Genomic DNA, 13,898 nt, shown 5'->3' on the forward strand with positions numbered 1-13,898 from the left:
GCTTCAATACTAATTAGCAATTTTGACATGAAAAGCTAGTGTTCCCTCATGGAAACACAGCTTACCCAGCAGTAAAATGGAAAGTTAGCTGTGTTCTCCCCAAAGACATGGCAGTGTCCTGTTCCTTCACACATTTATTCTACGTGAATTTACTGAAGACATAGCATGGGGGAGGGAGGTGGGTTTGAACCCTACCAACACCACTCCAGAGATAAATAAACCAGGGGACCACATGGGGGAGCTGCATGCCAACAAATGGTCCTCTCCTGGAGCAACTCCTTTCCTCCTTAGTTTTTGAGCACTTGAATTATCTGGTTGCAGTCGTAGGATATCAGTGGATATCCTCAGGGGTTGCTCTGGGGACAAAGGAATAAGGTAGGAACGAGAGTCCTGGAATCCCATCATATTTTCTTATGTTCAGATTGTCGAGAATTTGACTTGAATAGGCACTCTAACACCCAAAAACAGTACGTTAACAGGAGAAAGGAGACTAGAGGGATTCTGAAATACTTTTCTCCCTAGTTATAATTCCCTAAGCCGTGGAAAATGATTGGTCGACTTGTGCTTATTCTGTTTTAGACCCTGATTTCAGGGCATGGTATGAACAACGATACAGCATGATCCAGACTATCCCAGTAGCACACATAGGGTTGTAGATATTGTGCATTGCACAAGGGTGCTTGGCCAACAGGGCATATGGAAGCCCCTAAACTACTAAGCTAGATTCAAGTGTTCCCTCTGTAGGGCCATCAACCTACGAGAAGGGGCACTTTCTATGATGGGTTCTTCTAGAGGCAAAGGCGGTGCTCCACATGTTAGGGGTTGTCATGCTGGACTCTCCCTGTCTAGGAACTCAGTTTAGTATAGAGAGTCCTGAGTGGGTAGACCTTGTAGGCTCTAAGAATCTGCCTCTAGCACGGCCTCTTGTGGCTGCAAAATGAATGTGTTTTGAATGAAAGAAAATCCTGATTGGACTAAGCTGTTGTATGATTTTCCTTCAGCACAATGCTCTACCTGCAATCATTTAGAACAGATGAGCTCTCAACATCAGACAAGCTCTGCAGACTCAGCTCTGACTGCCTCCCCCTTTTCAGGCTGAAGCCATATTGAAATGAATTGTGAGACAAGTCTCCCAAAGAGTTGTGCTAGCGCTAGGACCTCCACTAGTGTGCAGGAAATGCCTTTCATTTCCTGCAGGCCCCCTTTTAAGTCAAACTCAAAAGAAAGAGGCCGCCAGACCCTCGCCAATCCAGTAGTCGTCTAGCGCTTACGGCATCTGATGGTTACCGTTCCCATTACCCAGGAGAGAAGACTGTAATGGGGACTTGGAAAGACCATGCATGGGCATCATCCAGTCTAATTGCATGCTTCGCAATGAAGCCTTTGAAGCTTGGAGGCTGACGAATTATGGTACAAAGGTCCCACTTCCCCATGTACCTGACTCCTAGCCAACACTATTACAGTGGTAGAGCCTGCTGGGTAGCTCTTACAGGGCCCAAGTGAGCTAGCCCTCTACCCTTAGGCTGTGATAACTGAAGAACCTGAGCAGCTCCGTGGCACCAGCGACTGAGATTGTAGCAGTGGACTGCATTGCAGAAGAAGGCTCGTGCTGATGTCTGTCCTGTTTGTATGGAACCCCCTCTTTGGGAAATAAAGTTAAGGGTCTAGTTAAAACCTTTGACCCACATCTTAGGAGTGTACTTCCCCTGCTGGCCATCAGCGCAGTCTATACAGGATGAGGGCCACTTGGCTATTTCCTCCTAGGATAGCAGTTATCAACCTATGAATTGTGACTCCTTTGGGATTAAATGACCCTTTCACGGGGTCACCTAAGACCATTGCAACACAGAGATATTTACGAGTCATAACAGTAGTAAAATTACAGTTACGAAGTAGCAACAAAATTCATTTTGTGGTGGTGGTGGGGGGTCACCACAACATGAGGAACTATATTAAAGGGTCTCAGTATTAGGAAGGTTAAGAACCACTGGGTTCTAGTACTTAGGATGTATTTATGGAAATGCAAATGAGAAAAGCACCTGACCATAAGCAGGACTCCACCATTATTCTAGTTTAAGAAAGAAGTTATCAGAGAGGAGAGTGGGGCCAGCAAGGGGAGGGGGTTGTTTTGTAGAGTTTCAATTGGGGAATTAAAAAAAATTCTGGAAGTGGACAGTGGAGAAGATGATACAAAAACAAAAAAAAATTGCTTCACACAGCTGTCCATTGAAAATTGATAAGATGGTGAATACACATATATTTATATTTATATAATGTTATGCATTCCCTATACAAAGTTTTAACTAGGTTATAAACTTGAGGATCTTGCTCCTTGCCTTTATTGGATCATTATGTCAGGTTCTCCACTGAGCATGCTCCATACACTGTCAAGGAACTAAATCCTAAGACCAATATATATATATATAAATCATGTCTCCCTTTCTCGACAGAGTGTGAGGCTCAGTTAGGTCTTAACTTACTGAATTGCTTTTAAAAGGGGAAGCAACATGATTGCCAGTGTCCATGCTTCATATCAATGACCAATCTAACCAAAGTCTTTGCTTTGTGGATATTACCTTTACTCAGCTCTCTGGTCAGGCACATGATCCAAAATAAATAAACAGCCTCGTGATTATTGCTACAATTCAGTCAGGAGGCCTGTCTTGTACCTCAAGGTGTATCTCAAGGTTGCTCTTGGCAGGCATTGCCTGGATAATCCTGCTTACAAGGCTACCTCCTGACAGCTAACCCCCGGCCACTAGACTGTCTCTTGGAGCCACATCAAGCTGACTGGGCTAGAGTAGTCAGGTTCTGTAGCTGGACAGATGGCGCTCATTCTCCTATGCATGGATTCATATGGGATTCATGAAGTCGACCCAGGAGGGTCTTGTTATGAACCACGAGGCTGGAGCTCCGTGCTCAGGACCACCCACCCACATGAGTTTCCCTGTGTAGGACCCTTGCTGGAGTGGGGTGTGTGGTAGGAAGGTTGGGCAGGAGATTTCCAAGTGCATTTTAGCAAGTGCTGCCCACTTGAAACTGCGTCTCCTCCTACAAGGACCCATTGTGCCCTTGGTATTCCTATAACATCCAGAACTCACACAGCACTAAATACCCAGCCCTTCTTCCCTTTCTACTCTTTTTCCCTCTCCCTTTATTTCTCCTTTTCATCCACTCACTTATCTCTCCAACTATTTCTCTTTTCTTTCCTCTTCCCTTCTCGTCCTTCTACTCATTCTCCTTGTCGTCCTCTATCTATTTCTCCCATCTCCCTGACCCTGCCTCCCCATCCTCCCCCATCTCTTCCTCTTCTCTCTATCTATCCTTTTACACCATCACAAGAAGTAGGTACCTACCGTGAAGTGAAGCTTCACTCAACAACTATCGAATGATCCAAGGATGCTTGGCTTTGAGCAAATGGGAACAGTCTTTTATAGCCCAGGCAAAGCCCCCTAGTCATGTGAGCACATCCCCCCACACACACCAAGAGCTTTTCATGCACTCTGGCAGGTGAGCTGCATCAGAGGGAGGAGGTATCATAATGCTATATCTTGGCACAGGTGAAGGCTCCATATTAAACAGTCCCGTCTTGAGCCCCATGCGGAGACCCAAGCTCTAATTAAAGGACAATGGCTGCCCTGTTCCACACACCCCACCCCACTGCCATGTCTCACAGGCTCCCTGATTATGTCTAAGGGTCACAAGGGAACAACTCTAGAGGATGAGAAATATTGAAAGTCACAGACTCCCTTGCTAGGAAAAAGGCAGGCTTTGTCTTTCCTAAATATTGCTACGAGAATATCTTAGGTGACTCTTCAAAAGTCCCTGCTTAGACACGGGAATTTGATCTCTCTTTCCTTTATGGTTTTTTGTTCAAGCTGTGGGATGCAATCAAGTGAAGCTTTAAAATTAAGCACTGTAGGTTCTACTGTCAGCCCTACTTAGCTCCATCTTGGCTTCCGTGTCTGTACATGGAGGTCATCCTACTGGTTCAGGAGCTATTCAGAGTCCTCTCTTTTCCTCAGGACACTGTGTAAAGTATTTTCCTTCCCAACAGTGTGCCATTGGTGTTTGCCAGGACTTCATCCTTGCCCCTACAGCCACCACACCAGGCTGTTTGTGTGACGTTAGGAGGAGAGAATTGCAAGCTAATGGAACGCAAGCAAGCATTTTAAACATATTTGTCCCTGCTCACACATGCCATTCTTTTAGGAACAGATTAAGTCAGCCTGGCCATGAACCCTCTGAGCTTCTCGTTCCAGCTTTGCCTCTTGAAGGAACAGAACTGGTCAGATGATTATATCAGGGGTCAGTGGAGCCTTCCCAGCAGAGTCCACTGGAATCTCCACAGATGGAGCTGTCCTTGTATGCTAGAGATTCTGCCTGTAATTGTCATTAGGTCATGTCGGTGCACTGAGGACTGGAGCTACCCAGGCTTCAGTATTTTTTTCACAAACCCAGAAGAGTCACTGTTGCAGGGAGAGGGGCTGCTTGTTTGTCCCGGCTGCCCGGCTAGTTTAGCCCTGAAATAACCACACAGAAATTTTATTAATTAAATCACTGTTTGGCCCATTATCTCTAGCCTCTTATTGGCTAACTCTCACATCTTGATTTTACCCATTTTTTATTAATCTGTATATTGCCACATGGCAGTGGCTTACCAGGAAAGATTTTAACAGGCGGCGTCCGTCTTAGGCAGAGGATCCATGGCTTTTCTCTCTCCACCCTTTTTTCTCCCAGCATTTAGTTCTGTTTCTGCCCTACACACACACACCTAAGTTCTGCCCTATCAAAAGGCCAATGCAGTTTTTTTTTTATTCATTAACCAATGAAAGCAACACATAAACAGAAGGACCTCCTACACCAAGCCACCATTGCTAAAGCTACCAAGTCAATGGGGCACGTGTCTCAATACAGTAAAACCCGTGTTCTCAGCATCTCAAGAGCATAGCTATGGTATGATGCTAAGGAATTAGCAACCTGCCAGGGAGGGTAGTTCTAGACATTTGTAATGGATTTGAAGATTTTCCACCATAGCCTCCTCATGTTAGAGCCTAAATATGTTATAGTTTAAATATGCTGTTATACTTTAAATATGAACCTCCTCCCACCATAGACATGTGTATTGTGCATTTCATTCCCTACTGGTGGAACTATTCTTAAAGATTTTGGGAGCTTTGGGAGGTGGGACCCCTTCCAGGAAGAATGTAGCTTAATAAAGTTGTTTGGGCAATGATACAATTTACTTGGTCACCTGGGGCATACAAATGCTCCATCTCCGTTACCTAATCAGTTAAGCACTAGTAGCCACATATCCATGAATTAGAATCCCAGTTCTATGACATCTACTGAAGCTTGCTACTTTCCAGAGCCATCACATAAGCCAAGATATGCTTAAGGCTTCCTGAGGCTCTTGGAGACCAGAGGACTCACTACTGGGCTGGCAGTTTGCATGTGGACTTTGTGCCCTTCCCACCATTGTTACTGTTACACAGGAAGAGTGACTGTAGAGATATGGTCTCATCTGGTCCTCTGAGCTCTTGTCCTCAAAACTATATATATCATATACCTGCACAGGTCTCAAAGGTGCCCAATATTTGAGGTTTTTCAAGGTTCAGTCATGGTTGGTCATTATTCCTAATGAATGGAGTTGAATCCACATGGGCTCTTCTCAAGAAAACAGCTTTGTAGCCAGGTAGTGGTGATACGTGCCTTTATTCCCAGCACTTGGGGGGGGGGGCAGAGGCAGACAAATCTCTGAGTTCAAGGACAGCCTGGTCTACAGAGGGAGATCCAGGACAGCCAGAGATACACAGTGAAACAACCTTATCTCAGAAAAAAAGAAAGGAAGGAAGGAAAGAAGGAAGGAAGAAAACAAACAACTTGGTATGTTAAACTGAGCCACCAGCCCATCCAAAATGATGAGCTTCTTTCTGGAGAGCTTTGGCCATCCTTTTTTTTAAGACAGTTTCACAAGAGGACAAACAGACACCCCTAAAGAACAGACAGCCTGTGTTGCTTCCCAGCTGGCAAGTGTGTGAGGAACTTGCCCAAATCATGCAGCCCCAAGCCTCATCACTCTTTGCTTTTTCTCCATAAAAATAGTAGCTTTGTTAGCAAAACCAGTGAGAAATGAAACTATAGAAGTCAGAAAGAAAGGTTGACACGTTTAGGGACTCTTCTGGGTCCTGAGACTATGGCCTAAGTCTTTGACGGATTAGATCTTCTGTTTAGCAGGTGTTGGAGCCCACATGCCGCGTTTTAAGCTCAGAATGTTGCTGCTAACATTGTGTCGCTTGTGTTAAGGCCTGTTACACTTTACAGCCAAACTTTGTCCATAAGAAAGGTCTGAGCCAATTAACTTACACATAATAAAATGAACATCTCTTTGACTTCTATTGAGGTGATCATCTTTTTTGCCCCTAGAAAACTAGCTGTATTTATCCCATTTTCACAGACTCAATGGGAGAGAATCTTGAAGCTGTAGCTTGACAAGCCTGTTTAGTAGAGTCAGGCTTTTTCAATTTATCCTCTTGTTGTCATCCAAAAGTCCCAAGTTTGAGTCACCTTCAGGAATTTGCACAGGTATCTATGCTGAACTGCTGTGTGCACACTAAAATGAATCCTCTCCCCAAGTACTCCTGGTATCTGAATTGCTGCAGGCATAATGGTAGGTTCTTGAGCCTAAATCATAGGTTTCCCTTGCTCTGAAGCAGCAGAGAAGCCTCCTGTTTCTCCACTGATCGCGAAACCTCTGCCTTCGGTGCATGACACAGACTGACAGGAGAGAAAAACTTGATGCTTCCAAAGAGGCCCCCTTCCCTCTACAGATGACGTGGGTGGGGCATGGCTGGATTCTGAAAATACAGTCAAACTAGAAAAAAGCCAGGGTGAAGGCTTGGTGCCAGAAGTCACTGGGAGGTGCTCACACGGACTTGCAGACATTCTCAAGGCATTTCTGCTTCAAGGCTGAAAGAGCAAGAAGGGTATCAGGACACTGAGATTGCAACAGACCAGAGACACAAAAATTGAATAGTACCAGCCATTATTCAGCTTCCTCCTGAGGGCAGATGCAGAGCAAGTACATTCTAGGGGACTCCTGTGAGAGCCCCTTGCCAGTCAGCAGCAGAGTGGAAGAAGGAACAGCCTTGTTTTTGTTTGTTTGTTTGTTTTTTGCTATTTTTGTTTTTTGTTTGTTTGTTTGTTCTACTTTCAGCCCAGATGCTGATTTTCTGGTAACCAACTGTCTCCAACTCATCTCCCCAGATTACCTTATGATCATTTAAACTCATTATCATGTTGATCAGTAAACATAGCCTGCTGTGTATTTAGAAGTTGCATCAGGGGAGGGAGGAGAGAAGAGATGTTGGATGATGTGCTGATAGGCTGTCCTAGTCTATGCCCATACACCAAGACAAGGGATTTCTGCCCTTGACGCCGGAACCCTCACCTCACTGTCTGGCTTTTACAGTGTAGGATGAAGGTGGTGGTAGAAATAGGAAAGGAGATACCGAGATGAAGGTTGCACACCAGAAATAGGAGAACTCATGTTTGAGGTAGAAGAATTGAAGGAAAAAGAAGAGAAACAGTGGAGGGCACAGAAGAAAGCAGGGGAGTAAGGAAGCTTGATTTTTCTGAGAGGTTCTGAATGAAACATTGTAAACAAAGAATAGGGAAAGATTGAGAGGCAGACATCTGAGACCTGAGAAATAGTGGGGGCTTAAAAGAGCAAGAGACGTGTCTAAGAAATGCTGGCACCGACCCTGTGCATCTCATTGCTCCATAAAGAAAGATTTGGTGGCTAGACTTTGTTTGTTAAAGATAGCTCATTACAAGATTGGGTCTGGCTCATATCAGAAGGGGTTTTCCAAGGATGTAATATAATGCCATGGTTTTCAAAAGGCCAGAGCTCCTTGACCTGAGAGTCAAGGTCAATGAAATGATGAAATAGCTCAGTGCTGGTGCTGGGAATGGACAGACCAGTCTAGTCCCTCACCCCTTTATGTGGAATTAGGGGAGATTTGGGGCATTTCTGTGCACAATTAAGGCATCAGGACAAGGATGGAGGGACATGGGCCCACCTCTAGGACGTCAAGTCCTCTGTGCGTTAAATTATTTGCATATGCTTTGGTTGAGAATTTCAGTGTTTGTGTGGGGTTTGTCTTCTGTTTCATTTTTGTTTGTCTTTTTAGCTTGCATGGGAACTCAGAAGCCAAGGGACTGACTTGGGTTCACACAGAGGCAGTAGCCTGTGTCAGTTGGCTCCACAGCTTTCTATACTCCTTGTAAACACTAAGGCTGACTGAACACAAGTCTGTCTGGACTTGATAATAACTCTATGAGCTACAGCAGTCTTCTGGACCTGGCCAAAGTGAGACAAACTGTGAGCGTACCAGACCCTCCCATCAGATGTACTCACGGTTGAGCTACCACACCAGCAAGCCAGGTACTTACTGTGAGAGTGGGACACTCTCTTCACTCTCCGACAGATCTGCGTTGAATTCCTCAGGAACCAGGAATAGTAGTCCAGGCAATACCTAAATGTTAAAGCAGAGATGGAGTAGTCACTCTCCTGTGAGGACCGCGAGAGGACAGCCAGGATCAAAAAGAGTAATTACACAAATACAAACAGGGCCCTTTATTTATAACAAGGAACCCTCTATTTATCTTTATAGACTATGGGAAAAAGGTAGAGAAGTATTCTTGTTAGGAAAGAGCTCAGTCTTTGAGACCGATGAGGTTTATTTTTATCTTTAATCTCTATGCCTTAGTTTCTTACTATGTAAGTAAAAGGCAATAACACAAAATTAAGTGGAATAACAGGTGTGGTGTGAAGTTCCTGAACCATACTAATGTGTAAATGTTCTGTAAGTGAGGATGCTCTTTTGTATTTGTGAGAGAAAGACAGTAGAAGAGCCCTATTGCTAGCCATAGAGCAAATGCATTGCAAAGTGATCCACAGCTCCTTATCTGAGGCACTAAGTGCTGCTTCAGAATTCTGCAGTGGAGAGACCATGGGCTTGTTACAAAGAGAGGTTTCAGCTTGGACTTTCACTGTCTTGTTGTGATGCATCTGGCATCTGAGGTGGTTGGGCCAGGTGTGTTGGAATTGAACCCCAGACTTCCGAAAGAATAGGTAGGTGCTCTTAACCACTGAACCACCCCTACAGCCCGATGGTGTGGATTTTATCCTAGCTACTCCAACCTGTGCTAGAAAACACTATCATTCCAATAGTCAGAAACACCAATATTTGAGTCAGGACCCTGCCAGGAGAGTAGAAATAACTAGGTGCTTTAGTAAAGGAAATTCACACCTGAAGTTGGTCCCAAACAGGTTAAAAGAGAAGAAAGTAACAAAATCAAGAAGAGGCACACCTATGTCTGCTCAACAGTTACTGACCCAGAGAGCCAGGAACAAGTAAGACATGAGCACAAGAGGAAAGAGAAGTCTGAGTTTTGATGTAGAGTTCTTATAGAGGCTGGAACCTCAGTTAGACACCTATATCTATAATGCAGATATATAAAGAAACTTTTAAGATTAACATTAAGGAATTGAGAAATTAATCCTCAGCTTACTGGGGAATGCTATACATTTCTCTGTTTGCATTTTCCTCTGGATTTAGCAACCAAGAATACATCTCAGAATCATCTTCTATTGGTATTTAAGGACAGGAGCATATCAATGTCCATATCATCTTAATGAAGTATGGTGGGCCTTCCGATTTTATTTTTACAACCATCTCATCTGGCAGGCGACACCTGATGTGAATTAAAGGTCTTAATTTAGATAAGCAAATGTTCTGCTTACATTTTCCTAGAAAATTTCAGCAAGTGGAGGACACTGACATTCAAAGTCCTCAGTGGAAATTCTACCAGATATAGTGTGACTCATCCCTGTTGAACCCAAACTCATCTCAACTCACCTGCCCTCAACTCATCATCTCCTTTAACTTTATTTAACCTAGGCCATCTAAGCACAGGTCATCTCTTCTGTGCCCAACTCACTTTATCCAAAATCATTTCACCTCAACATTGGTCAATTCATGCCTTTCAATTCAACCTAATCAGTTCATCTCAGCTCCACCTGACTCTTCTCACTTCATCTCAGACAGAATTAGCTCAGTGTAGCTCAGCTCAAGTGTATTTACCAGATCCTGCACTTGACTTTGAGAATGTAGAGATGAACAAAGCCCCGTCATAGATCGCAAGAATATAAAAGTTTAGTAAGGGCATACTGCAGAGTACACTCCTTTTGGTCACCTACCAACTGCCTGGGAATATTTCATGCCTGTCTATCTGATCATTAGCAGGGAGACCACACACAATAAGAAGTCTATAACAATAGGGTGTGCAGAGGAGTCATTGTCTCAGGTTACCTCATGGCTTCTGAACTGAGATCTCTCTTTCGGCTGGCACAGAGACATTGCTGGAAGAAGCGACAGAGCTCCATCAGGCATGGGTTGAGTTTCTTCATGGGCAGGGGCAGGGGAGCTTCTATAATGGCCCCGTCTTTGAGGAGTGGCTGAGGACACCCTGGAACATGCAATCTCAGACACGTGAAATCAATAAAAGATCAGCAAGCATCTTTCCTGGGGTAAGGCTGTGACTGATGAGTTCAGTCTATCCCTTAATTCACTAGGTTGGAAACAGACATTCTAGAGAGCGTGGTTTCCTTATTGCTCAGGGAAACTACTGTGGGAACTTCAGGAGAAAGAGAATGATGAGAACTGGATTTCTAAGGGAGACCAGGCATGATTTTTCTGAGGAGCACATTCTAGAGAGGCATCCCAAGTGTGGAACAGAGATGCACTGGGAGAAGGGCATCTCTCTGGTGCAGAGGATTCCTTACTATCTTGCAAGAGGATAGCTGGTTGGGGGAGAATGGAGAATGCTTTAAATACAGAGGATATGTTGTGTGTATGTGCGCATGTGTATGTACATAGATATGCACATGTGCACCACATGTGTAAGGAGGCAAGAAGGTGTGATGGTTAGTACTGATTGTCATCTTGAAAGGATGTCAAATCATCTAGACTGGATTAATGGAGATGTGATGACCCATCTTAAGTGTGCGAGGCTCCATTCTATGGGGTGACATCCTGGACCGAATGAAAAGCAGATAACATTCTGAGCACCAGGACTTACCTCCCTCTATTTCCCAACGGTAGACACAATCTCAGCACCTGCTCCCAGCTCCCACTGCCATGGCTTCCCTGCCATGGTGGACTGTACCCTTGAACTGCGAGCCCAAACAAACCTCTTTCTTTAAGCTAGTTTTGTCAGGTATTTTGTCCCAACAACAAGAAGCTAATACAGAAGGGAATGGTAGAATCAAACATAAAGCTAGCAAGCCAGGTCGCTGGACAACCAGTGCTGAGTGCTCCTCCTTGAGGACGAAGCTGATCATGTATCACACAACCAGCTTTTCATTATTGTTTAGCATGTGGCTTTTAGGAAAAGAAGACAAACATTACACAAAGAAGAAAATAGAGTTGTTAAAGATCTCAACCTCTCGGGTCTCCTGAAACTGAATCCAGAGCCTGCCCTCGGGCCCCCTTACAAAAGGAATGAGGAGACTCAGACCCAGCATGCAGAACAACTGGGAGGAGTCAGTAAATCCTTCTATGTTGAGCATATGGCAATGTACTGCTATGAAATGGGTACAAATAATAGCTATTATTGTTGATTTAGTTATTGAATTGTTTGAGAGTCTACTATGCGCCAGACACCAACAGACTTGTAGTAATGTAGCAACAAACAAGAAGGATCAGAGTCCTCCTCTCACAGGGCTTCTCACCCAGTACTGAATTATATTAGGATGTTACAATCACCCAGGAGGGGCCACCCATCACCATCAAGCAAACTGACCTAATGTCTAGAAATGAGCAGACAGGGACAGTGGCTTCTCTTTAGTGTAGCTCTGATTGTTGCCTAGAAAATACTCTGGGGAATATTTGGCTTTATTGGAGAATGAAGTTTTTGATTTGATTTTTTTTTTGATATAGAGTCTAATGGAGTTCAGGTTTGCCTAAAACTTGCTATATAGTTGAACCAATTTAGAACTCTGTATCCTTCTGCCTCAACCCTCTGATTTATAGGATCACAGGCATACATACACCACCATGCCCAATTTATGTGGTGCTGGATATTAAACACAGAGCTTCATGTGTGGTAGGCGATCAACTCACCCCACAGCCCAGGAAAGAAACTCTTTAACTGTTCTCCCATTGAGCAATATTTTATAGTCCTAAAGGGGTACAAGTTAACCCATACTAATATATGACTGCTGTCTGAGAACACTGCTATCTTAGCTATGTGAATGACTGTTGTCTAACAAGTGCACTGTTGATTTTTGCACCATTTAAAAAAGAAGAATTATTGCTATAGATTATCAGTTGCAAGCTTGTGTGAAAGTGCTTCCCTGTATTGGTTTGTAAATCTCAGTTTCTGCATTGGTAGAGATTTAAGAGCTTTTTGGATTCCTCACCAATTACTGAGTTGAAGAACATCTTTAGTGTACTGACTGGGTTATATTATAAATTTTATGAGACTTTTAAAGACTTTTTGTGGTACTAAGGATGGAACCCAAGTCTCCATGCATGTTAGACAAGTCATCTACAACTGAGTCTAAACTCAGTCTGAGAATTTTTAAATTGTAATTTATCAGTAATATTTATCAAGTAGAGAGAGTTCATAAAACTAAGGATATTTAAAATATATAGAAACAAAATATTTTTTCACAGGTCTACTGAAATGTTAACTACCCCTACACTATATATCACTGCCAGACTTCAATCAATATTCCATTTAGCATCTACTATGAACCAGGTACTTTCTGATGTCACAGTGTAGGGAGTGAATGATTCTGCAGGGAACTGACTCCAGGTCCATACTCATAAGACTCACATTTCCACTATATAATCAGCATCCTTAAGGACTGATTCCCACATACCACAAATATTTTGGATGAACAAAATAATTTACTCAAAGATGTCAGAGCCTCTTCATTTTATGCAGTGACTACTTCATGGGACAGATCATAGACAAAGGATGAAAATGGTACACAATAGATAGGTAGGTAGAGAGTGATCTATCAGACAGGTATTGAAGAAATATCAACAGAAATGACCAGGGATATATAGATAGATGATACATGATGGACAGGTGGATAGGTGGAAGGACAGATGGACAGAGACAGCTATATAGATACAGCTATAAATGTAAATCTAGATGTGTGTATAGTTAAATTGTATTCTAGAACACAACCTGACTATTGTTAGCACCACCTTTGGATGTCCTAGGAGACAGAGACACAATTTCTTGGTAACACAATTGGGTCTTTGTTTGAAAGGCCCATTCACCATTCACTGGATGTTGTGAAGGCTGAAGTTGGTCTCACGATATATGAAACAAGAGACTGTTCAGGCTCCAGCAAGTTAATAATGCCCTGTTGACATATGACTGACCAGCATTGTAACATTCAGGAAGCTTGTATAGAAAGATATTCAGGAGGGGGCGGGGCCTGAGGACCTGACCAACTTTGAAGGTCTTACTTTGTCTCAATTTCATTCATAGCCAGCTGACAGCACAGAAAAGAGGAGAGTGTGACAGCCAAAAGCTGAGAAAAGAAATTCAAGTCTTGAGAGTTCTGGAAGTCTTTGCTTCTCAAACCCATGAGAATGGAGTGTTCAGGGATGTGGCCAGCAGGGCATCCTTTAAAACATCCAGTAAATGGGGCTTGGACTTTGGAGTCATCATTTACAACTTCTTTCCTCCCTGCTCAGTTAACAACCAAACAACCAGCTCATCACAAGAGCAGCCTCTGTTTGCAAAGCGATCAGCACAGTTTCCTAGATGTTCACTCAGTGAACATTGATCAGATTAAATAACATAGAGCT

At 43.5% G+C, this 13,898-nt stretch overlaps 1 protein-coding gene across 1 annotated transcript in view; it reads right to left on the bottom strand.

The window, feature by feature from the left end:
• Positions 1-6,925: 6,925 nt before the first annotated feature.
• Hhla1 (HHLA1 neighbor of OC90) overlaps positions 6,926-13,898 on the bottom strand; it is a 34,961-nt gene continuing 27,988 nt past the window's right edge. The window contains exons 16-18 of the mRNA XM_057792819.1: positions 10,377-10,533; positions 8,455-8,537; positions 6,926-6,969 (exon numbers count right to left, since the gene is read on the bottom strand). Of these exons, the coding sequence (XP_057648802.1) occupies positions 6,926-6,969; positions 8,455-8,537; positions 10,377-10,533 (284 nt within the window). The remainder of the gene's footprint in view (positions 6,970-8,454; positions 8,538-10,376; positions 10,534-13,898) is intronic.

The sequence above is a fragment of the Chionomys nivalis genome, chromosome 17 (genome assembly GCF_950005125.1).
Source record: "Chionomys nivalis chromosome 17, mChiNiv1.1, whole genome shotgun sequence".
Classification (NCBI taxonomy): Eukaryota; Metazoa; Chordata; class Mammalia; order Rodentia; family Cricetidae; genus Chionomys; species Chionomys nivalis.